This window comes from Colias philodice, chromosome 6, assembly GCF_061535455.1.
Source record: "Colias philodice isolate Cphi_HAF_F1 chromosome 6, ilColPhil1 Martin Lab GWU primary, whole genome shotgun sequence".
Classification (NCBI taxonomy): Eukaryota; Metazoa; Arthropoda; class Insecta; order Lepidoptera; family Pieridae; genus Colias; species Colias philodice.
This window is the reverse complement of record NC_143091.1, coordinates 4,273,205-4,297,456: the sequence shown is the minus strand read 5'-3', so window position 1 is coordinate 4,297,456 and position 24,252 is coordinate 4,273,205. Positions and strand designations below refer to the sequence as shown.

Below are 24,252 nucleotides of genomic sequence, written 5' to 3'. Positions count from 1 at the left end.
CGAGCATCCTCGCCAATAAATGATAATTTTTTAAGTCGAAAGACGCGGGTTTGAATCCTCGAATTCCCGTGTTCGATTGTTTCCTATTCTTTTATAATAATTGCCCATGTAAACAGCATTTAATGCTATTAAACTAACTATCAAATTAGTTAAATTTTATTTAGATTAGGTTATAAACATGTGTATAATTTTAACAGATTTTAGGCGGTTCGATACCCGGGTGTGGCGAGTACCTACCTAAATCATAAATGCTCTTTAGCCTCTTTATAAATGAGAAATATTTTCTTTAGAAATTTCTTATGTTTACCGCATTTACAAAATTCCATCTTGTATAATATTATTATCGTGTTTCTTAATGATATTACGTAGGCATAAGAAGGAAAAATTAAAAACAAAACCAGCTTACATTAAAAATATAATTAAAACATTATTTTTATTAATTTTGAGAGCGCTGAATTCATCCTAATGCGAAGGGTGGGCGCAAGTTTGTGAGGAAGACGTAAATGCCGGACTCCCTGAAAAGAAAATGCATGTTATAGAACATAGATCAATCATGTTTTTTAAATAATTCAAATACCACACGTCATAATTAAGGCACTGTTATTTGTATTTAAAATTACTCTTCCACGTAACAACGATATTCATTTCCACAACAATACTAGGCTAATAAATTTAGAAATAAAATAAAAATATACATACGTGGATTTAACAGCTGTGCCTCCGAAAGTGGCATCACGGTCACCGCCGCAACTAAGCTGTTCGGCTTCATCTCGGGACGCACAGGCCCTCCCGACGAATTTAGCTGCATTTGTAGCATCAGCAGTGATCGATTCTCCATAGTACACGTAGGCGTACATGTGAGAGCATGTGTAGTCCGCGCCACACATTGGTTGTTCGGCACCGCCGTTAGCGTAGAAGTCGATCTTTCCTATGGGACCGCCATAGCCATATGCCCCCGCTGATGTGTGCAGGACCTCAACAAAAGCTGCATCATCAGCCTTCAGCTTGTGAGGGTTGTGCGTCCAACCGAGAAGTGGGGGGTCGAGAGCTGCAATACAATCACCAAAAATAAATTTACTTATTGTTATATTGATGTGTAACAATATCTGGAAGCTATCAATTGGATAGAAATGTTCACTCTATCGTACAATCGGTCTAACTAGATAGTTACGGCCTACGGGAAAAAGTTTTCATTTTATAAAAATCATAAAGAACATCCCTTTAAGTACATACTAAGTTAACAAAGCAATACATGATATATCAATGATATTATAATTATATAGATTTATCCAAGAGGGAATAATTCGTTAAAAATACCACCATGACACGATAACTTTAACTTTTGTTTGCATTAACTTAGGATAATTTTTATAATGATACAACTTGTTTACTAACTTCGTAACCTAATTGAAGTCCTGTAGGTACAACATACCGACAATGTGAGGAACGACGCCATTAATCTTTCTGGAAGCTGCTCCAGCCGCATGAGCGCCCAGGCCAAACCCGACAATCCGGATAAGGTTCACATTGTAACCAAAGCTGTTTATCAGAATGTTCACGAAGTCAGCAACAAGGTCACCGAGCTGGGGAACGTTAGCCACACCCACGGAGTAGCCGAAAGAACCACGGCTCCAATCTACTACTAATATGTTGACGTCTTCGGCGCGGAGGTGAGCTATAATGAGCAATAATGTGTCAAACATGACCAATTTTCAATAATAAAAAAATACATTTAATAATAGGTACTTGAATTGCCTTATTTATTTTCTACTCTTCTTGCTTTCTTTTTTTAAGTTAAATCCCAAATTTAAAACTATTTCCAGTTACAATATAAAATATGTACATATAAAATTGCCTAGAAATATACTTATATCTACTAATATGTATTACTAAATCATAATACCCTTTCTATCTTCAAATACAAATTTCAAGTAATTGAATGTTTTGTTTACTTTAACCACAGAAGATACTATCTATAGGTAATCCGTACTTATAATACTGAACTTTCAGTCTAGCTCAAAAAGTTCAAGGCCAATAACGTTTTAATAAAGTTTTAATTATCTTATTAAATCTCACCTGGCACAACATGAGCGACAAAGTTGCCAGTGACATCATCTCCGTCACTATGTATGGCAATAATTGTTTTGCGACTGTTAGAGAACGAGGACATAGAAATAGAAACTATGGAAGGCAGAAGGGGCTGGCTTACTGTGGGGTTAGTCCTGAAAAAGATTTAGTTAAAATCAAACTCTAGAAAATACTATGTAGTTATTTATTACACATAAGACTAGAAGCCCGACTTCACCGTGGTACATATTATACGGTCTATATCTCTCGGGGATGTGTATGGTCGCCAATCTAATTTTAAACGTTAGGTATATCCAACCGTGAAAAAGATTTTTGAAATCGGTCCAGTAGTTGGTTTGAAAAACAATTAATTTCATAGATATATATAATATTGTATCTAATAATGTGATCATATGAGAGAAAAAGATTATATTAAAAAAAAAACAGCATAAAGAAAAGAAAAATTGATACATATCACGAAGCTGAATGCTCAGGCTCATCAATAAAATTGCTGTAGTTCAAATATTTATTTAAACATCTCAACTCTATAAAACTAAAATTGTAAAAGTTATATGAAAATAAATTTTATACGAACGGGGTAAATAAATGGAAGATAACATCCGTTGTCTGCATAGGGTATCCATGCGCTGAAAGAAAAATATTACAATAAAAAAAATTGTTTGTGTGTGAAAATATTTCATAAAACGACATTCAATTATACAATAGCTAAATAGGTTATACATTGTCATCAACTAGCCACTTATAATATGTTATGTTTTAAAATTTAACAAAATCTCTAACAATAGGTAGTTATTAGGTGAAATTGTCTTATTTCTTATAGGTATCTTATTATCAGTACTAATTAAGTTTTATTGATGTTCTTTTTAGACGTAACTACCTACGTAATAGGAAAGGAACGACGGAGGATTTCCTTCTGAACTAAACCTATTCTCATATTAATACTTCGACATACCACATTTTCATATACCTAATTATAATATTTAATTAACATTATATTAATTACATATTTTTATCTCAATTGAATTGTCGATACCAATTAAATAAGTACATATTTATCTGGGGTATTAATATAATCTGCTGACAAAAATGGATTAAAAAGATAATTTCACTGATCCTGTTCAGTAGAAATAATCAAATGGCTGATATCAATTAAAAATTATATAAAAGGCAAATAAGGAAATATCACAATCCATTCCACATCAACACTATCATGCTTCATATTAAAATTATATTTTTCACTCTAATAGACTACAGGCCCTTGAAAAATGTATGGGTCATTTGAACCACCAGGTGACCTATCTAGAACGATATAAGAGCATAAAATAATAAGATTCAGCACTGTAGTCTATACACTTTATAAACTCCTAGTTAACATAACACACACATTCACAAAACACACTGTATTGATACAAAGCACAATTTGTAGTCGAATTTTTTTCTTTTTGCTAAAACACTTTCTTTCACCACTAACTTTATTTTTAAACCAATCGTACCTGCCAAAGCAGCGCACAGGATGAGCGCACATTTAACTACCAAATACATTGTTGGCAAACTTCAAAGAGTCGATAATAAACTATATCAACGTATTTTATATAAACCAAATTATCTGCGATCGCTACCTTCTGGGAAATTATAATACCGACATATAGATAATGTGCATTTTGTCCATAAAAACGTCTGATAGCATTATATATGATGGCTTAAACAGTGACTACTGAATGCTGCCTATATTGTGATTTATTGCAAGATATTATATTTAAACAAAATATAAAGTTTTATCGACTTAAGCCTAAAAATAACTAGACTTTTTAGTCAAGCTTTTAAATCGTGGTTCGGTTCAAAATGCGTTTACTAGGTCGAAGAGACAGCTAGAAATTATGTAGTTTCTCTCTCATGGCAATTCTTCTTTTATTTATAATAAACATATTTAAATCTCGTAACATTAGAATCTATACTAATAATATTATAAAGCTGAAGAGTTTGTTTGTTTGTTTGAACGCGCTAATCTCGGGAACTACTGGTCCGATTTGAAAAATTCTTTCGGTGATAGATAGCTCATTTATTGAGGAAGGCTATAGGCTATATATCATCACGCTACGACCCCACAGGAGTTGAGCCACGGGGGTGAAACCGCGCGGAGCAGCTAGTAATAAATATCTCATAAAAAAAATTTTTAAACAATAATTTGATTGTTATACTTAACAATTGGTGATGTTCAGCCTTTAATAAAAAAGTGTTATACCAGTAATGATTATTATTATTTATGTAGATATATATTAGATATTATTTACAAAGCTATTTCCGTTTAATTTTATATTCCTCTACTTGATAACGTTGGGTATTTACAATTTTCGAATTATCTTAAAACTTTTAATTAAAAGATAACCATCTAAGATATATTTTTATCGTCATTTCCTTGATTACTTGAATCTGTTACATTTCTTTAGATTATGCATTAATGGAATAATAAGGTCAGCTATTGAAGATTTACTAATTTAAAAAGAATTGCTCTACAGACAATTACTTGAAACCACCATGTCATCTAATAATAAGATGAATTAAATGTGTGATATTCTAAAAACTGCTATAAACATTTGTAAAAGGAAGTGTTTTTTAGATTTATTATATTATGTGAACCTTTTTATTTATTAACTAGCTTCCGCCCGCGACTCCGTCCGCTCGGAAAAATTAAGGTTTCATCGAAATTGAACCGTTAGTTTTCACCTCATACAGACAGATTTGGTATCGATCCAGTAACACCCCCTGCTATTTATTTTTTCAATATTTTCAATGTACAGAATTGACCCTTCTACAGATTTATTATATGTATAGATAGATAATATCCTAGTTGGACCTACCGCTAATTCATAATATTATGTAGAGTTTGTTTTGAAAGAGTCAATCTCAGGAACTACTTACTGATTTCAAAATTGTTTTGCCTTTAGATCGATTCCCAGTCGTGGCGATTGTATTGTGAAAATTTTTGAATGCATTTCTATTTCTTTTAAAAAATAAAGGAATGTTTCCTTTCAGCAAAATTAGCTATCTACAGTATTTTAAGGACCTACTTCTCCTCCAGGGCTCATTAAATTTTTCACCCTTTAAATGTTCTATAACTCAATGGTAATATAATAAAGTTATTAAAAACAAAATCAGTGCATCAGTATCTAATGTTTCCTATAATTTTTACTTTTATCAGAAGGATTACAAATTGATTAGATCGTAGAGGTAAGCTATAAGTGATTTTTCTAATTATATATTATGGCTATTGATTATCGTGTTATTATTACAATGCGATAAAGAGTCGGTATTCTTTGATCTATTTAAAACAGCAAATGAGCAAAATTTTATTTTTATGGATCAAAGGCAAAATCAGACGTTTTGTTTGTTCGATATATTGTGATATTATTATTTATAAATCAAATGGATGTATAAATTATTGTAATCTTTATTTACTATGTATTTACAATATAAATAGTTGGCTTTAAGCTAATATAAATTTTGTGTCCCATATTTGGTTATCTATAACAATTATATAAAATGAATGTATTTTATATTTAAATACTTACCATCCAAATCTTCACTTAAAAAATGCTAATCTTGGTACATTTTAAGTTTTAAATAATATGTATTTCTTGCTGGTATATTTTTAATTCAGATATCCAATACGGTTCCTTTTGGAATGACTAAAATTGATTTTAACTATGGATCATGGGAGTAGATTTTGATTGTAGGAATTCAAGCTCATTTGTTTTGTAGGATTCTTATAATTTTAGCACTCCCTTTAATAAAAAAGGAGCAAATTATAAAGCTGAAGAGTTTGTTTGTTTGTTTGAACGCGCTAATCTCGGGAACTACTGGTCCGATTTGAAAAATTCCTCGTGGTTTTTAATAGGCCAAAGCCAAAGTACTACATTAGACTTGGCCTGTTAAAAATCTATTTAAATATTGGGAACGTTTACTGTGGAAGATAAAAAAAATCATGCATAATTTGTGAGATTATTCTATATTCACAGAACACAGAAGCTTACTACCTTTACGAACTTTCGTTAAGTGGTGTATGATTTAATCGCGATAGTACCTAGTACATTATCCTGATTCTTCAATGACATTTACTATGACTGTGTTCGTTTGTAATCAATTATATTATGCTTTTGCACAATATTTTTACTCCCCACGAAGTATGGGCACGGTATATGTAATAGTTAACTACTTCCTATACTTGCCTCCTTTTTCCAATGAAATCTGGAATGATAATATACGTTTCAGCGAAATTTAAAGACGAAGATTTTAATGTTTTAAATTGAAAATATTCATATTTGCAAGTAGTAGCGCCTGCCTTAAAGTCAATGCAAAGTTTAGTGAAATGAAAATTGATAGCACTTTTAAAGAAGTATACCTATTAATTTTATATTTTCGCTTTATAAAAGTACCTATAGTTCGTCAACATTCGCAAGTTGAGGTCGCAAGGAATAAAGGACGTAACTATTTTGTATGAAATAAAAACCAGCTGTAATGTAATTAAAAAATAACGCTTTTCGCAATTATTTCTATATCTATATTATAAGACGTCCGCGTCGCCTCGCACCAAAATTTCAAGATTATACCCTGTAGGTTTTTATTCCCTTGCAAATATCGAAATTTTACGATAATTTGCAGCAAACGGCTTTATCTTTTGACTAGCTGTGCCGCGCGGTTTCACCCGCGTGGCTCCGCTCCTGTTGGTCTTAGCGTGATGATATATAGCCTATAGCCTTCCACGATAAATGGGCTATCTAACACCGAAAGAATTTTTCAAATCGGATCAGTAGTTCCCGAGATTAGCGCGTTCAAACAAACAAACAAACAATCAAACAAACAAACTTTTCAGCTTTATAATACATATTAGTATAGATTACGTTGTCTTTTAAGTTTGATTTTTCACAGCTTGAAGGGACCGTAGACTTGAGTATTCAATATAAAATTCAGCTATAAAACTCGCACTTGACCGATTTTTTTTCCTTTTGAGGTTCAGAATACTCAAAATTAACCGGGATAAGACCTCGGGTATAGTTGCTGGCTACATATTATTTTTTAAATTAAACGCACGCTAGACATACTTTAAAGATAAATAGATAACTATTTAAATATAAATTTAAATATCTGTCATGAGGTCGATCAGACAGTGTATTTTATTAATACGTTTGCTACAGTAGAAAATTTTGGTCCCATTTAGTTTTATTCATAATTCATAATTCATAATTCATAATTCTTTATTTACGTTAAACATGGTATTTTTAGATGTTACATTTTTACTTATAGTAGGTACAACATGTTTAGCCGTCATTAAAAAACAGCATGCAAATTTTATAATTTTATATAAAACAATGGGTCCAATTAAATTATCAAATGTTAATTACAAAATTATTACTTATATCATATAAATTAGCTTGTCAATTATAATGTTATTTCTCGTCATCAAAAAATTCTTTAATACTGTAGAAGGACCGATTAGTTAGCCATTCTCCTAATGCTTTTTTACATAATTTGCCATTATTATTTTTAAATTTATTAGGTACGTGATTATAAATTTTAATACACATAAAAATACAATTTTTGTTATACAACTTTAGTCGAGGATTTTCATCTAAAATAAGTTTATTAGGATCCCTACGACTACGATCATTTATATAAGAAGCCTTTTTGAAAAGATGCAGATTTTTTGATACAAACACACAAACATCGTAAATGTAGAGTGACGGAAGCGGCAATAGACCAAGTTTTTTAAACATTGGTCTACAGGATTCATCGGGAGCTCTGCTACATATGGCTCTTATGCATTTCTTCTGTGCAATAAACACCCTCTGTACATCTGTGCTATTACCCCAAAAAATAAGTCCATAATGAAGTACTGATTCTACACAGGCGTGGTAAAATGTAACAGCCGTTTCTATATTTGTGACAATTTTAATTTTTCTAAGAGCGTAAACAAATTTATTAATTTTTTCACAAACTATTTCAACGTGTGATTTCCAATCTAAACGTTGATTGATATTAAGTCCAAGAAATTTTAGGTCATCTGTTGCTACTAATTTCGGAATGTCAATAGAATATTTATTAAATTGTACATACATTGATTTACTTAAATTAATTTTTAGATTATTAAAAGTCAGCCATTCTATGATTTTGTCAACCGTTACATTAATCTCATTAATATGATCCTTTAGCGTATTATTTTTCTTTTCAGATGTCACAATTATTGATATATCGTCAGCATATAAAATAACCTTATGGTTTGTTACATTCAGAATATCATTAATATATAGAATGAAAAGGATAGGGCCTAGAATGCTGCCCTGTGGAACGCCACATTTTGAATATTTGTATTCCGACTTATAAGTTTCAACTTCATTCATTTTATTAATGTTAGAAATCATAACACATTGCTGTCTGTTATATAGATAAGAGGCTAACCAATTAAATGCTGGACCTCTTATACCATAATTTTCTAATTTTTTCAGTAAACATTCGTGAGATACAAAATCAAATGCTTTTGTTAAGTCAAAGAAAAGTCCTGTAGTTATTTTATTTTTATTTATACTATGTAGAATTGTATTGATTAGGGAATGTAAAGCGAGAACCGTGGATTTATCTTTTTGAAATGCAAATTGTTCCTGTCTTATAATGTTATAATGTTATTTGTTTATTTTTGTAAATCAGCTAAAATCCTCAAATACCCCTAAAACCATTTTTATAATATAATATTATTATTTTGTTTTTCAGAACCGGCCTCTACGCTGCACAGGACGAAATTGTACTTTCTAAAAAAGAAAGAACCATAACTGGTTAATTGTGAAACAATTTATAACGTCTATAAGTATTCTATACATATTAATATATCTTTATTTTAAGCTATATGGGGTGTACCCCTTTTACCCGTTAATGTATCCTACACTATTCATTTTGGGTATGGTAGGATACAATGAACTGAGGGTGCGACGGGAATTCTCCATTGCGCTATACTTTATACAGTTATTGAGGGGATTTGCACATAATCCCGGAGTACTCCAATCCCTCTCGCTGTATGTGCCGGACAAGTACGTTGAGAAGCGTCACAAGCCCCCACTACTCTACGTGCCGCAAGCACGAACCAAGCTGCTTGCGAAGTCTCCTCTGGTGCGAGCACTCCGCGTTCTTAATGACCTCCATGGGAGGGTGGACATATTTACATGCAAGTTGGGTGAATTATCAAAGGTTCTTCTTTATATTATTCGTTATTAATTTATTATTTTTAGATTGTATTTATTATTGGATTATATTTTATTATTGGATTGTGTATATTGTCATTGTATGTCCATTTAGTAGATTGTAAGTTTATAAGTTTAAGTTTTTAGTATTAGTATTCGTTTTAATATATGTATAAGAATTTTAGTTTTAGTCAGTACCGCATTGGGTTAATCCTGTAAAGGTAATTGATATGTGTGTGAATAAATAAATAAAATCTGTAGAAGAGTCAATTCTGTACATTGAAAATATTGAAAAAATAAATAGCAGGGGGTGTTAAGTACTGGATCGATACCAAACCCAAATATGTGATTAAAAAATTTTTGTCTGTCTGTCTATCTGTCTTTCTGTATATTCAGGCATCACGTGAAAACTAACGGTTCGATTTCGATGAAATAAACCAATTTACGATGAAAACTAAAACTACGTACGTACTATAATATTTACAAAAGTATTTACAAATAAATCGGATCGGAACAGTCTGTTTGAATGAAAGCGCTTATCTCAGAAAGTACGATTTGAAAAATTATTTCAGCGTTAGATATAGAGAGAATACAAAAAAAAAAATAACGAACGTTTTTGTATTATATCCGATCGGACATCTGATGCCGATAAACAATGTCACGCGACGCAGGGTACTACGTTGCTTGTCCACCAATAATGTGCGAGTATGTGCAGCGAGGAATGTGTTTGTAAATAACCAAGGGAACTATATTTTCTATCACCAAAATTTATATTTGTCATCAAGTTGTATCACCTAAGGGTCAGCTCACACCGAGACGCGACGCGGCGCGACGCTGCGCGCACATTTTTCATAGAGCGACTCAGAATATACTTTATTCACTACACGAAAAGATACACATTACATTGTGAGAATTCAGATTACGTTGCACCACGCAGCGCTGCGCCTCGAGGTGCCTCGCGGCGTAGCAATGTGTATCTTTTCGTGTAGTGAATAAAGTATATTCTGAGTCGCTCTATGAAAAATGTGCGCGCAGCGTCGCGCCGCGTCGCGTCTCGGTGTGAGCTGACCCTTATAAATAGATCTATCACCACGAAATATTTTCGTTCTCAGATAAACAAAAATTGTTCCCAGGTATTAATTATCAAATTAATGTTAATATATGTGTAAAATAAGAGATCGATAACCAATAAAATTATATTGCATTACATGAATATGAACTTCGTTCTTATAATAACAGTTTTGTTACTTAAATAATAGCTCTGTGCTCAGAATGGTAGATCTGTCACCAAATAAATCGATTATCGATCCCTGACTGCGACTCCTTTTTATTTGATATTTTGTCACCAATACAGTAGTGACATTTTATTTCGTTCAGATATTAAATTAATAGTATTCGTTACCAATTTAATACATCAATTTATAATTTTAATGAAAAAATGATCAAAGGGGCGGAGACAAATTGGCGCGACGAGCTATTCAGTGGTTTATTTATTTATTTATTTATTTAATCATTTATTGTACCACACCATTTAATATTACAATGTACAGTATAATATATATCTGTTTGGATGCGAAGTACAAAAGGTGATCTTATCGCTTAAAAGCGATTTCTTCCAGGCCACCTAAGGTAGAGGATAGATATATAATACATATAATTAATGGAACGCGGGTGGCTGAAAAAGTAAAAGAGAAATGAAAAAAAAAAAAAAAATATATATATATATATATATATATTATATATATATATATATATATATATATATATATATATATATATTATTATGAGATAAAAATAAAATAGGAAGTAATATAATATATTACATATTATTATTATGTTATAGAGAAACCTGTATTAATCATAATAAAATATAATAATAAATAAATAAAGTATATAAATATAAATAAATAAAATAAATAGTTACAGTTAATATCCAGGAAATGCTATATTTAAAAAATGCTGGTGTAAAAGATTTTTAAAGGGTTTTGGTTATTATTTTTAAGAATAAATATTGATTATTTTAACTTTAATTAAGTGTTTTATCTACTATTCTGCTAGCCATAAGCCAGCTATTTTAAACCAGCGCTGATTGTTCAGTGGTAATTATTTTAAACAATAAATATTGATTATTTTGACTTTAATTGTTTTATTTACTACTCTGCTAAAAAAATTATTTAAATATAATTTATACTACCAGTGGAAATTTAAAACCTTGGGAGTCTAGTTAAGTAGCAGAATCTTTTGGTTGAAACGATGATGACCCTAATTTTTTAGCAATTTTCTAGTAACATAATATGATTTATTGGTGATCTCTTTAAATTAGTTTGCTTAAATACTTATTAGGACACACCTATTATAATACATACAAAAACATTTATTTGGTACTAGACCTTATATCTCAGGATTTTAGGTGATTTATTGTGGAACTGATTTTGCATTGTTTGGTGACTACATTTTGGTGACAGATCTACTATTTTGAGGACAAACCCTATTATTTAAGAAACACAAAACTGATTAAATTGGTGATAGCTTAAATGATACCCAATAACCAATAGTATCGATTCAAACGCTAAACGCTTAAAAATCAAAACTAAATGAAGCGATATGTTTGGTTATTAACAAAACACATTCCTCGCTAAGCTCGCTACACATGGTCTAATTTAAAAAAAAACATTTTTTTTAATTAATTGCAGTATCAAGATAATAAAAAAAAATATAATAGACTTAAAGTATGAAACCTACAGAATGTGCAGTCATAGTTTTCTAATATTTACCGGGACAAACGGCTAGGTTGGCAGGTATAAACAGGTATGTCGGTACCAGTTACTTTCACTTGATAGGATGATGAAAAAAAAAATTATGTCAGCACTGTTTTATTACAAAATTGTTTTATTATCTCGAAACTGCAATTAATAAAAAATAAAAATAAATAAAAAAATTTTAATTCATTAAAAATGTCCTGTCCAGGATTTTCCCAGTCAACCCATTTTTAATACATTTTTTAATAGACTAAATTAATTATAAAATTGGTCTCATTCTATTATCACGCCGTTGAATTTCGCCTTATGTTCGGATCTTAGACCAACATCCTCGCACGTTACTGGTGAAAATCCCCCTTAATCATCTCTCTCTTCTACGCGGCGCTCATGAGCTTTCATAATATCTTAGTGAATTAATTTTCAACCACATGACATCCCACCGCAAATTCACTTCAAAACTATTACAGAATAAATAGCCTTACTCAGCATACGTGGAAAATTCTTTTCTGTGATTGATTACGGCTTATCGACAATTATTGATTTTATCGGGCAAATTCAGTATGTAAAACAAAATAATTATATTTCCTACACGTAAACACATAAACAAAAACATCGCTCAATGATAAGATTTTTGAACGACGTTTGTGGTCATAGTGTTACGAATTCCAGACAAAGTGAAACTCTCAATTAGATGTAACGAATATTACCAAGAGGTAAAGCCCCAAAGATGGGGCTGTTACTTGTTATTATCTTATTATATGTCGAACAGTATTTTTTCACCCTGCTGTTTTCCATTTCAGTACAATTTATACCAGTAGACTAAAGAAAAACATTTGTGTCAAACGTATCAAATTATAATTGAGCAAACTTAATTCTAGCACGGAATAATAACTAGTAATGTTAGTAGGCTGTGAATAACACCACGTTTAAAAGCACCAAAGCTTTTTTTATTGCCCTTACTTCTTGCAAAAATAAATTAATTTCAATATGGACTTTTTTAATGAGTCATAATTAGCCTTATGATTCATGTTGTGCAAAAAAAATTTTATCAGGTATTATAACAAATATTTAGTATTGCAGTAAAAAAACCTCATGGACCCTAGATAGGTACATTCGCGTTACGTTTTACGCGTTGACCATAATACTAGATGAAAAACAAAAAAAATGTGTGCGTGTACTCTACACTAGTAAGAAGTGGAACTTCTTTATTACCTTATTTTCAAGATATAATTTACTATATGCAACTTTACAGAAATACGTCGAATCACGCGTGGTAGGGATAAGAAAAAGATGGCGCGTAACGAAAAAATGTACACTAAATTTTTTTCCCATCCCGATAAAGAAGTTTCACTTCAAAAATGTCTTTGTATCATAATTTTTACGTACGTGAATGTTCACAAATTCACAATATTTTCGGGAATGGAACACAATATATAAATCTAAAAACTAAAATGAAGAAATAAAATTGGTGTAGGCATAAAGCGAGAAAGATAATTGCAAAAATAATTCGTTGAATAAATTCATTGTATTGTTGTAAACCGTCAAATACATAGTATAACAAAATGTATTTAGTTAGTTGTTGGGTTGTATGTAGATCAAAGCCTATATTCAATGCCAATATAATGGCAATAACTGATAGTTTTAAGAACATTTAATTTGATAAAATATAATAATACTGCAAAATGCATAGGCGTCGATCGTTATTTAACATTTTGCACATGAAATTTTGAAACGAATACTTTTTTTCCTTGAGATAAAACACAATATAAGATAAGATGTGTATATAAATATAGTTAAAAACACAGCGTGCTAATGTAGTCATTCTAATTGTTTCGGTTGGTCTGCGCTATGAAGAGCCTTATCCTTTTTGTAACAATTGTAGGCCGTTAGTACTTTATTTTCCACTGTATACAGAATATATCTATATTATCTTATCTATTATCTATTTAATTGTATTTTCTTTATAACATCATTATTGTCTTGTAATCCATTGTCTTTTATTAGTGTGCGCCGGTAGCTCCATTCCGCTTGTGCCAGGGGATAACAGCCATTATGTAGAAGGTGAAAGTCGCTATGTTTGGATGCCCGATGGTGAGGGAGTTCCACAGCTTGTAGATTTACATGAACCTGTAGATGAGGCTTTTCTTCAATCAAGAAATGGTGCAAATAACCAGTACTGGCTGTTTACTAGGTTAGTATAGTATGTATCACTTCATCAAAAAAAAAATATTTGATCATATTTATTGGAACATTTATCTAATAGCCATAAATATTCTTCTAGGCAAAATCGCAATAATGCTCAAGTAATTATAAACGGCAACGCCAACTCCTTACGTAATTCAAACTATAGAGCAAACCGTCCTCTTAAAGTAATCGTTCACGGATGGAACAATGATGGGAACTCTCCTATGAACCCAATGATCACTGCTGCATTTCTCGACACTCAAGATTGTAACGTAATTGTTGTTGACTGGAGGCAACTTGCCAACCGAGATTACAACACCGCTGCTCGTGGAGTTCCCGATGTTGGAAACCATCTGGGACGTTTCATCCAATGGGTTTTCAACACAGTTGGTGGAAACTGGAACAATGTTCATTTAGTCGGATTCAGTTTGGGAGCTCACGTTGTAGGTAACGCTGGCCGTACCGGTGGAGGCCAGGCGAGACGTGTCACAGGTATGGCTTAAGCCGTTTCTATACTTTGCTTAGTGTCATATTATACAATTAATTATAATTTATGATTCATTTTCTTTATATAGGATTGGATCCAGCTGGTCCTACTTGGGGTGGAAACTCAAATGCACTTAATCGTAACTCTGGCAGATACGTTGAAGCTATTCACACCGACGGACGTATTCTTGGAATTATGGACTCAATTGCCGATGCTGACTTTTATCCTAATGGTGGTCGCAATCCTCAGCCAGGTTGCTGGGTGAGCACATGCTCGCATGGACGTGCTAACGATCTCTTTGCCGCCACCGTTTATCATAATCACTTAGTGGGCAGACGATGCGGAAATATTTGGGAAGCCGAACTTTCAACATGTAATGGAGCAACCCTGAACATGGGTAATGGAAATCTATCCAAGAGTGGGTAAGTAGCGCTAACAGCTGTTCAATTTAAATAATTACATTTTTATGAATTGTGAATTTTAAATTTTATGTTCTTCTTCTTCTTCTTCTTCTTCATATAAAAATTATGCCAAACTAATTGAAATTTAGTATTTTTGAAAAGGTTATTTAATACTAAATTCAATAATTAAGTTTTAACCAAGGATTGAAAAAAAAACAGCCATATAAGTTTTACTACATACAAAATGAAAATGCAAAATTTAACGAATTTAAGAGAAAAAGGCCCAACTAATTTATTGTAGCAGTTATAAATTTAAGACATCAAAAAGTAAAACCCGTATTTTATTATTATCTATTAACCAATTTGCTGTTTGTTATTGTCAAATCAGAAAAATAATAAAAAATTTAAAGAGCTAATAACGAGCGAATAGCTATTAAAATATTATTTTAATGTATTTTTTTATTACAGGAGCGGCCTCTATGGTTTGCTGACGAGAGCATCTTGGCCTTTCTAAAGAACAAAGGATAATAAGAAACTGCCCTTTTATAATGAAAAACTGCTTTTGATTTACAATAAATTTTATTTATTTATTTAATAAAAAATAAAATAAAAATATAGACATTTTCTTTTTATTTAAAAAATTGTGTACGCTCTACCTATCGCTACCCTCAGAATTATATTACTTACTTCTTTTATTACATTTTTACTAGTACCATGGACCAATATATTAGTATGTACCTAGTTACAAACTTTAAATATTTTAAAAACGACTCTTGTTTTTTTGCTTCTTATATGAAATAGAGTAGTTTTCGATTCATTTGATAAATAAATTATTCCTTTATGTTTATACACTTTTTATGCTAGTGTGAGTGTAGTGTATTATATGAAAACCATTGTTAATATGAAAATGTCCGAGATGTCACATGTGGGACACCCGATTGGAACGAAGTTCCTTTCGTTTTGCCGTTACGAGTTATTATGATAAATGAAATAAGTGGGGAATTCTAATAAAATTGTAACCAATGTTTTTTTTTTGTGAATTTTCTTGATGCTTGCCTAGCCGCCTTTACCTGCGTACCTCGCGATAAGAAACTCATTATTAATAGATCAAATCTGTTATTATCCTTTATCTATATAATTTAAGTTATAGTTAAGTTTAAGTTTAAGTTAAAAAAAAGTTTAACTTTAAAGTTAAAATTTAAGTAGTTGTGTATATAAATAGCACAGATAATACAATACTATATCTACTAGTTAATTAATAGTAAATATACATTCATTGAACGTTCCATGAACCCGAACAAAGCGGAGCGACAATCTTCATTCGAACCGCAAGGGACTGTACAATGGAAGTCTTCAAGAAAATAATGAACCTTCTAGAGAAGCGGGCTCTATCTTACTCCACATCTCAGCTTACCATCAAGCGAGATCGTGGTCAAGCGCTTACCTATCGGACAATAAAAAAAAGACGTGTGGTACTCGGGGACTGCCGCGGTAAAGCTATGCATGCTATAATCAATCGCTTCAGAGAGGGGCCACTGAAAATCAGCGTTGCAACTATATTGCAACTTATGCTGAGTGGCTACCTGACTTGGCTCCACTTTTCGGCTTCATTTTATTTTATTTTACTCTTTCATTTATTATATGTACTTGTATTGTTTTGTTTCATGTTGTGTTGTTTTAATTTTAATTAAGTATTGTATTCTGTGTCAATTGTGTTTGTTATTATTGTGGAGTCAAATAAATGATCTTTCTTTCTTTCTTTCTATGTCTTCAAGCCACACCTCCGTGCATTCGGTCCCCGCGCTCAAGGTATATTATATATATTATATAATATATAGTATTAGTAGGGATAAAGACAAATAAGGATACCTGGAATAACTAGTACTAGTAAGATAGTCGTAACTCGTAATCTCGTCTATTTATTCGTACAAAATACGTTGAAATTTAGGTATTGTAAAAACTGACTAAGTATTTAGTATTTAGTAATCTGTACTAGAGGGAATTAACCACGAAAACCCGCTCTTTCAGCCAGAAGCGTAGCGTGCCTTGGCGGGGCCCTGTATAAAAATTTGTTTGGGGGCCCTTAGGAAGGGTAAAGATTTCTCACAAAAGCGCACGTTGGGGGCCCCCTTGGCGCGGGGGCCCCGTATAATTGATACGGCAGATACGGCGGTAGCTACGCCCCTGCTTTCAGCCCATAAAAGAAACAGAATTGTTCACCATTATCAGTAATAAAACCTATATCTTTAATTCGTAATGTTGTTTTCTGTAGCGGCTACAAAGGAGGTACAGCCATTGTAAAGGGGATCTAACACGTGCATTGCTAATTGATAATCTTATCAATAAATTATAATAACATTTTGTCCGATGATAATATGCATAACTTATATTGGGAAAAACCAAGATCCGCGCGAAGAAATTTGTCGGCGCCATAGTGACAGTTTACTGTCGCGTTCCGTACGGTGAGTGAGGGGTCCGGAGGCCCATATCCCTTCCCATTCCCTACCCATCCTCTCCTTCCCTATCCTCATTCCCTCCCATCCTCGCCCTTTCTACCTAACTCCTTCCAAATCCCTTTGAGGACAGCAACACATCCACTTCCCAGTGGAGTGGATGCTTATGGGCGGCGTGTATCGCTTAACACCAGGCTACGCGTCTGCTCGTTTGCTGTCCTATGGCATAAAAAAAAATCCTTAACAGGAATTTACTTGCGCTGTGGTGACCAATAGAATTATGATAATGTCATGTATTTACTTTCACTGGTGACCGAAAAGTGTAAATGAAGAGTTGTATAATATCTATATGGGGCCAAATATTTCTGGTAAACCGTCAGAGCAAAATACCATACCGTCTTATATTACCGATATGCATGGCGGCAATGGTCACATAATGGGATAGAAAATAGGAAAAATGTTTCACTGCCTTTGAGCTCATTAATTATCTTGAGTATCTTTAACAAAGATCTTAATTGGTATTTAAATATTTTTTCACGATTTATTGACGTGTCAACGTCTTATAATTTGATAGAGCCGGCTGCACGCATGAAAAAACATGACTCATGCGGCGTTACCTCGCTCTGAGGCGTTCCATAGTGCAAGCGAGAGCGCGGAACGACAAAGAAGCACAATCGGCCTTAATATAAGACGTTGTCACGTTCAACTATCGTCAGTAAACCGACTTTACAGACAACCAATTTATTTATTTATAAAATAAAAACTGTAATAAATCCTATCAGAATCTGGGGTATCCCCTAAAGTTTGTGTGTTATTACGAAATCCACATAGGAAGTTAAAACAAACCGATAATTTCAAAGTTCTCAGCATAATTTTTTATGTATGAAATCTATTGTTGATAATTATGTTAGTGATGCTACTGTGGATTCTTGCAAAGGTCATCCAATACATACCTACAATTATCACGTTAGCAATAAACTCTGCTGTATCATCGATTAGCAAAGCAGTGCAGTACCTAACATACAAGCATCGTAGTAAATATGTAGTAATAATAAAATCGGCCAAGAGTGAGTTGGATTCGCGCACCAAGGGTTCTGAACAAACCTATTTTTAATTAATATGTTGTATTTTGAAATTTATGCTTTTAGATTTTTATTTCCTTTTTTTTGCCCAATTTTAAGGCTTTGTGTTCACGGGAAATACCCTGTAGGTTTTGATTCCCTTGCGATTGTCGAAATCAGCGAAAATTTGCCGCATAAACGGTCGTATTGTTGGATTGCGTTGGGTTATAAGTTTGGTTTTTTCACAGCATCAAAGCACCGTAGATTTCAGTATTCAGTATAATGTATGTATTTTAGCTTTATTCCTCCACGCGTTCCTGAGAAAAAGGGACTTGACAGTTGACACACAGACAGACGAACAACAGAGTAAACATAACAAACAACATAACAAACAACAGAGTAAACATAACAAAAAAATAAACAGAACAAAATCTACTTAAATTGATAGATAATAACTGTAATACAAAATAGATATTATTGAACCCTAATAAAAGCCAGCGATAAAATACATAAATCCTCGTTAATCCTGATAAGCCCCAAAAGAAATCAGTTATTATTGGTGTGCTTATCACAGACTTAATTCATTATTAAATGATTAGTAGCACTGTGTCACAGAATAATTACTAGTAGGTAGTTAATTGTGCTTACATTTTTATGTGTTTTATAACTCGTACATATAAAACAAAGATTTAATTTATTAACTTTCTTATTATTTTTAAGCTATTGCATAGCTTTTATCTCAGACTTTGAGCGCGGCGACCGAATGTAAAAAATTCCGTAACGAAAAAAATCTAACCCCCCCCCCCCTTCCCTCCAACCGGCAAAGCGATGCAGATGCTTTGCAATAGCTTTACCGCGGCAGTCCTCGATTGCAACACGTATTTTTTTAACATGTATTTCGTTGTAATATTATTTAGTAAGCTTTAAATTAACAATTTTAATTAAGTACTAACTTAACATGAAAGATCTAGAAATTTAAATCAGAAAAATAATTTTCCGCAGTGTTCATTCCTCGATTACTACATTATTTTTTTATAAATAATCTGCATTACCTATAAGCTTTAATAAGAGCCTGGCTGGGAATATGATATCGATATGATTTTAAAAATAGTCACACTTCAGTTTTCCATACAAATATTATAAATGCGAAAGTAACTCTGTCTATCTGTCTGTTACTCAATCACGCCTTAACTACTGAACCAATTTGCATGAAATTTGGTATAGAGATATTTTGATACCTGAGAAAGGACATAGGATAGGTTTTATCCCAGAAATCCTACGGGAACGGGTTTTTCTTTGAAAACGCGGGCGAAGCCGCGGGCGGAAAGCTAGTTATCTATAAGTATTACGTGCTATAACTAAAATTATTGTAAGAATTTTAGATTTCAGTATAATAAATAATAATATAATTATCAACTAGAAACGAAACGGAAATTAGTAACGTCCAGTTAACCATATGAAATGAAAAATTTTCAACATTTGGATATACAGGGTGTAATCGTTAAGTGTGCACAGGCGATTATTCCGTAACTATTGCAGATATCAAAAAACTTTATACTGATATCGAAAACCCTTTACCTAATGAGTAAAATGACAGTAATATCTTTTAAAAAATAAAACGGGAAATATCCAAAAATTTTACACCATACATTTAGTATGAGATATGACTATCCTAAACATGTATGGGAGCGTTTGATGTATTTTTATATATATATATATTTCTCGTTTTCTTTTTAAAAAGTTATTATTGTCATTTTAATCTTTAAGTACTTTCAATATCAGTTTAAAGTTTTTTGATATCTGTAACAGTTACGGAATAATCGCCTGTGCACACTTAACGATTACACCCTGTATAATACTATTGTTATAAAATCGTTTCTTATTGTTTACTTTACTTTTTATTAAATTCGTGTATTATTATGTATACCTATACAGGGTGTCCCACTATCGGTATACTAAACGCGAAGGGCCTTGTAGTTTTGCATACACTGATCACGTAAAAAATACTTAAACAATAAAATTACGTCAAAAATGTTTTGCTTTTTTCCTTAAAATCTATGTTTTCTTCTCTAGCTTCACGCAGCTAACATATTATATCGCTTCGCTATCTATACTAATATTATAAATGCGAAAGTAACTCTGTCTGTCTGTCTGTTACTCAATCACGCCTTAACTACTGAACCAATTTGCATGAAATTTGGTATAGAGATATTTTGATACCCGAGAAAGGACATAGGATAGGTTTTATCCCAGAAATCCTACGGGAGCGGGTTTTTCTTTGAAAACGCGGGCGAAGCCGCGGGCGGAAAGCTAGTTGTCTATAAAAATATAATCTTAAACGATATCACACGTGCGGGTGACTTTGGGTGTGTTGCTTGTTGATTTAAAAGTATTTAAATTCATATATCCAAAAAAAAATGTGTCTGGCATTTTTAAAGTATTTTTTACGTACTCAGCGTATGCAAAACTATAACCTTCTTTGAGCTTAGTATACCGGTCCGAAAGTGAGACACCCTGTATAACAAACAAACAAAAAAAACACCTATATAATTCAAACATATGGGAGGTATATGATAAATCAGTGTGTATAAAATTATGTCGATTCATAAAAAAAATTACGAATTAACCGATGCCAACTGTGCCAAATATTTTGAAAACTAATTAAAAGATAAAGCGCGGTACATCATGAACCTCCATTAAAAACTTATCTCTACAAATTCCCAAATTATCTATTAATTAATTATCTTTCACACGTATAAAATATCTAAATCGTTATTAAAAAGAAATGATACAAAAGGAATCAAGATATGACATATATTTTACACGGATACCATGTAGATGGAATGACAATAATGAACCATTTTATCGGTGTTCCGTACGAAAAAAGTATACCTACCTAATTTTATTTTCATAAAAAGTTGGGTAATATTATTAAATACCTACTTTATGAGAAAATGTTTGAAATAAAAATCGATATAAATCGGTAGAATCGTTCGAGAATTTTTGCAATGAAATCACATAGCTTCAATAACTCATATGCACTATTTATTTCCATCACGTGATGTATGATGTTCTCATTGTAATTAATAGATAATTTACATAATAATAATGAATAATGACGTCTTATATTTTTTAACAAATATGCAAATTGTTTAATGTTTGCAATATACACGATTATGCATGCATTTTTAATATAACTAACGCATTCATGTAATTTTTATTACATTGAATGTTTACTTGTATTATGATTTAGTCTAATTAAATTCTGTCTAATTTTAAGATTTATATATATTAATATGTATTAAAATAAAATACTAACATGTACATTTTGTGCATAATTAACACTATTTTGCATTCATTTATAGGACATTCATGAACTGTTGTACCGTTTTGAGATAATGAACTCGTGCCCATCCATACTAATCATAGAGATCTAGAGAGATGCCAATCGCTTGCGCTGAGTACGAAACCTGTGTCTCATAACAAATTTACGCACACAACAGTAAACAAAATAAAAACAATACTTCGCGTTGTGTGCGTGTCATCACACAAAAATTTGAGAGCGACTATTCGTTCGCACACTAGATTGTAAGTGACGTACGTATACAGCACCACACAGCCGCAAGATATGCGTTTACGATAGGGATTGCTTGTCGATAAAATGAGAAACGTTAAAATTAAAACAATTTATAGGCAATACAGTAACTACGTAGAAAATAGAAATGGACACCTTGATGGTAGCATTCATGGTGATGAAGTACATAAAGCATTGCCTATTGACTTATTGTAAAGTAATATAAGTATGAAATAAGTGACTTCTTTTTTTAATCCATGTATAATAATTACTATAAAATTATTGCTCGAGTACCTATCAAATAATAATAATACAATCAGATATTAAGCTAATAGTAATACATTATGATATAAAAATAAGGTAGTAAAATAATACATAATACGATAAAAAATCCGAATCTTATCGACATGGACACACTCGACGCGCATCCTCAACTAACGACCGCGAGCAGCGGCCTGTACTACACGATCGAACGTTTTGTTAGCTTTATTATGTTCATTATACATTGCGGTATTCGAACTTCGCGTTTGAATAGAGTCACGTACAGAAGAAGCATTGTAAACTATTTACATAAATTATTGTGACTGTTTTTCTGTCACATAATGAAGACAAGAAATCACTCTACGTAATATTGTTTTTGAAATTTTAGTAAGAAAATCGTATAATTTTCAGTACTTACCGATGGTATGTGATTCCATTTGACTTAAAGTTGCTGGTTTCACTTCGGTTTTTACAAACTTTAACGGAACAACACGGCATTGTCAAATAATACCCGGCCGACGGTCGAACGTCAACTGAATGGAACAAACAGCATGTGTTCTTTTTTTGGGCATATTGCTGCGACACCGGCCCCGCCCCCTAACCATATCTCCCTTTAGTTTCTTTGATCTGTGATACTAATATTATAAATGCGAAAGTAACTCTGTCTGTCTGTCTGTTACTCAATCACGCCTAAACTACTGAACCAATTTGCATGAAATTTGGTATGGAGATATTTTGATACCCGAGAAAGGACATATGCTACCTTTTATTGCGAAATATGTACCACAGGCGAAGCCGGGGCGGACCACTAGTTCATTATAATTATCTAGCTGACGTACAATCATTATATCTTATAGACATTTAATTAAGAAAAATAATTGCATTAAGCATTTAATATAACAACCTTTTGCACCCGGCTTTGTTTATGTGAATAAACGATTTTTTTTATTTATCAGTAACTATATTTTTAACAATGAAATACTGTAAACACAAAAATAATATGAAAACTTTATTTATCTATAAATGAATTAAATTTTATAATTCCTTAGAACAAATCATACTACATTGGCTGTATAATGCCCCATCTGTGCTTCTAATTCTTCATCGTTTGTCTGTTTTTTCAAAATACTTTTTAATTTAAGATTTTCTTAATAAAGTATTTGACTTAAAAATCCTGTTATAATTCTAATTGTTTTATAGTTTTCGGAAGCAGTGTTGCTATAAAATTTGATGTCATTATTTATGCGCCTTAGATTCGCAGTCTTTAAGATTTCAACAGCCAACCGTTGTATGATCTTTGCTGTTATAATTTATTTAATTCCCCTATTTCGTTTTGTTATTGCACGCCTCATAAGCGAAGCGTTGAGGTGGGTACTACTGTCACTTCGCGCAAAACATCTGAATTTTCAAACTTAAAATGTCTTTATGTATCATACATTGCACTTGTAAGATAATACATACACACACATATTAAGAAAAAACACTATTTTTAACATTCATGATATTTTTGATGTCATTTTTGTTATTTAAACTAGTTAAAAAACAGTTTAAAAAAGTTCTGTCTTGGACGTCCGCGTGTCTGTATGTGCGGAGGATTTTCTTGTTAACACGATAGCGACCGAAATACTTTACTAATCGAGTCTTTTCTTTTCTCTTACGCTTGAGTATGCTCAGGAATAGAACCCTTTCATTTTTCAGGGTCTGATTCGATGTGGTTTAATTGTTATTAAATAAACAAAAATAATAATTAATAAACAA

General features: G+C 32.1%; 2 protein-coding genes across 3 annotated transcripts; one reads left to right on the top strand and one right to left on the bottom strand.

Moving 5' to 3' along the window:
- Positions 1 to 421: 421 nt before the first annotated feature.
- Positions 422 to 23,272, bottom strand: LOC149487634 (pancreatic triacylglycerol lipase-like). Of its 2 annotated transcripts, none has more exons than XM_089696222.1 (6): positions 22,913 to 23,272; positions 2,663 to 2,714; positions 2,077 to 2,222; positions 1,433 to 1,675; positions 700 to 1,048; positions 422 to 515 (listed from the first exon to the last, which is right to left on the bottom strand). In XM_089696222.1, the coding sequence occupies exons 1-6, from the start codon at positions 22,929 to 22,931 to the stop codon at positions 458 to 460; spliced, it is 867 nt and encodes a 288-aa protein (XP_089552348.1). In that variant the 5' UTR covers positions 22,932 to 23,272; the 3' UTR covers positions 422 to 457. The 2 variants fall into 2 exon arrangements, with proteins under 2 accessions (XP_089552348.1, XP_089552347.1); XM_089696221.1 differs by lacking the exon at positions 22,913 to 23,272 and adding an exon at positions 3,582 to 3,635.
- On the top strand, positions 5,229 to 15,704 carry LOC149487635 (pancreatic triacylglycerol lipase-like). The gene is made up of 5 exons (XM_089695877.1): positions 5,229 to 5,316; positions 14,078 to 14,264; positions 14,355 to 14,749; positions 14,833 to 15,166; positions 15,614 to 15,704. Exons 2-5 carry the CDS (start codon positions 14,155 to 14,157, stop codon positions 15,657 to 15,659), a joined length of 885 nt encoding a protein of 294 aa, XP_089552003.1. The 5' UTR covers positions 5,229 to 5,316; positions 14,078 to 14,154; the 3' UTR covers positions 15,660 to 15,704.
- Positions 23,273 to 24,252: the final 980 nt, after the last annotated feature.

Bases quoted from the DNA above. Each gene is read 5' to 3' on its own strand.
- LOC149487634 (XM_089696221.1), bottom strand. From the start codon at position 3,630: ATGTATTTGGTAGTTAAATGTGCGCTCATCCTGTGCGCTGCTTTGGCA. The intron at 2,715-3,581 runs GTACGATTGGTT...TTTTTCTTTCAG, and splicing joins CCTGTGCGCTGCTTTGGCAG to CGCATGGATACCCTATGCAG. The intron at 2,223-2,662 runs GTTCGTATAAAA...AATCTTTTTCAG, and splicing joins ATCTTCCATTTATTTACCCC to GACTAACCCCACAGTAAGCC.
- LOC149487635 (XM_089695877.1), top strand. From the start codon at position 14,155: ATGCCCGATGGTGAGGGAGTTCCACAGCTTGTAGATTTACATGAACCT. The intron at 14,265-14,354 runs GTTAGTATAGTA...ATATTCTTCTAG, and splicing joins CAGTACTGGCTGTTTACTAG to GCAAAATCGCAATAATGCTC. The intron at 14,750-14,832 runs GTATGGCTTAAG...TTCTTTATATAG, and splicing joins CCAGGCGAGACGTGTCACAG to GATTGGATCCAGCTGGTCCT.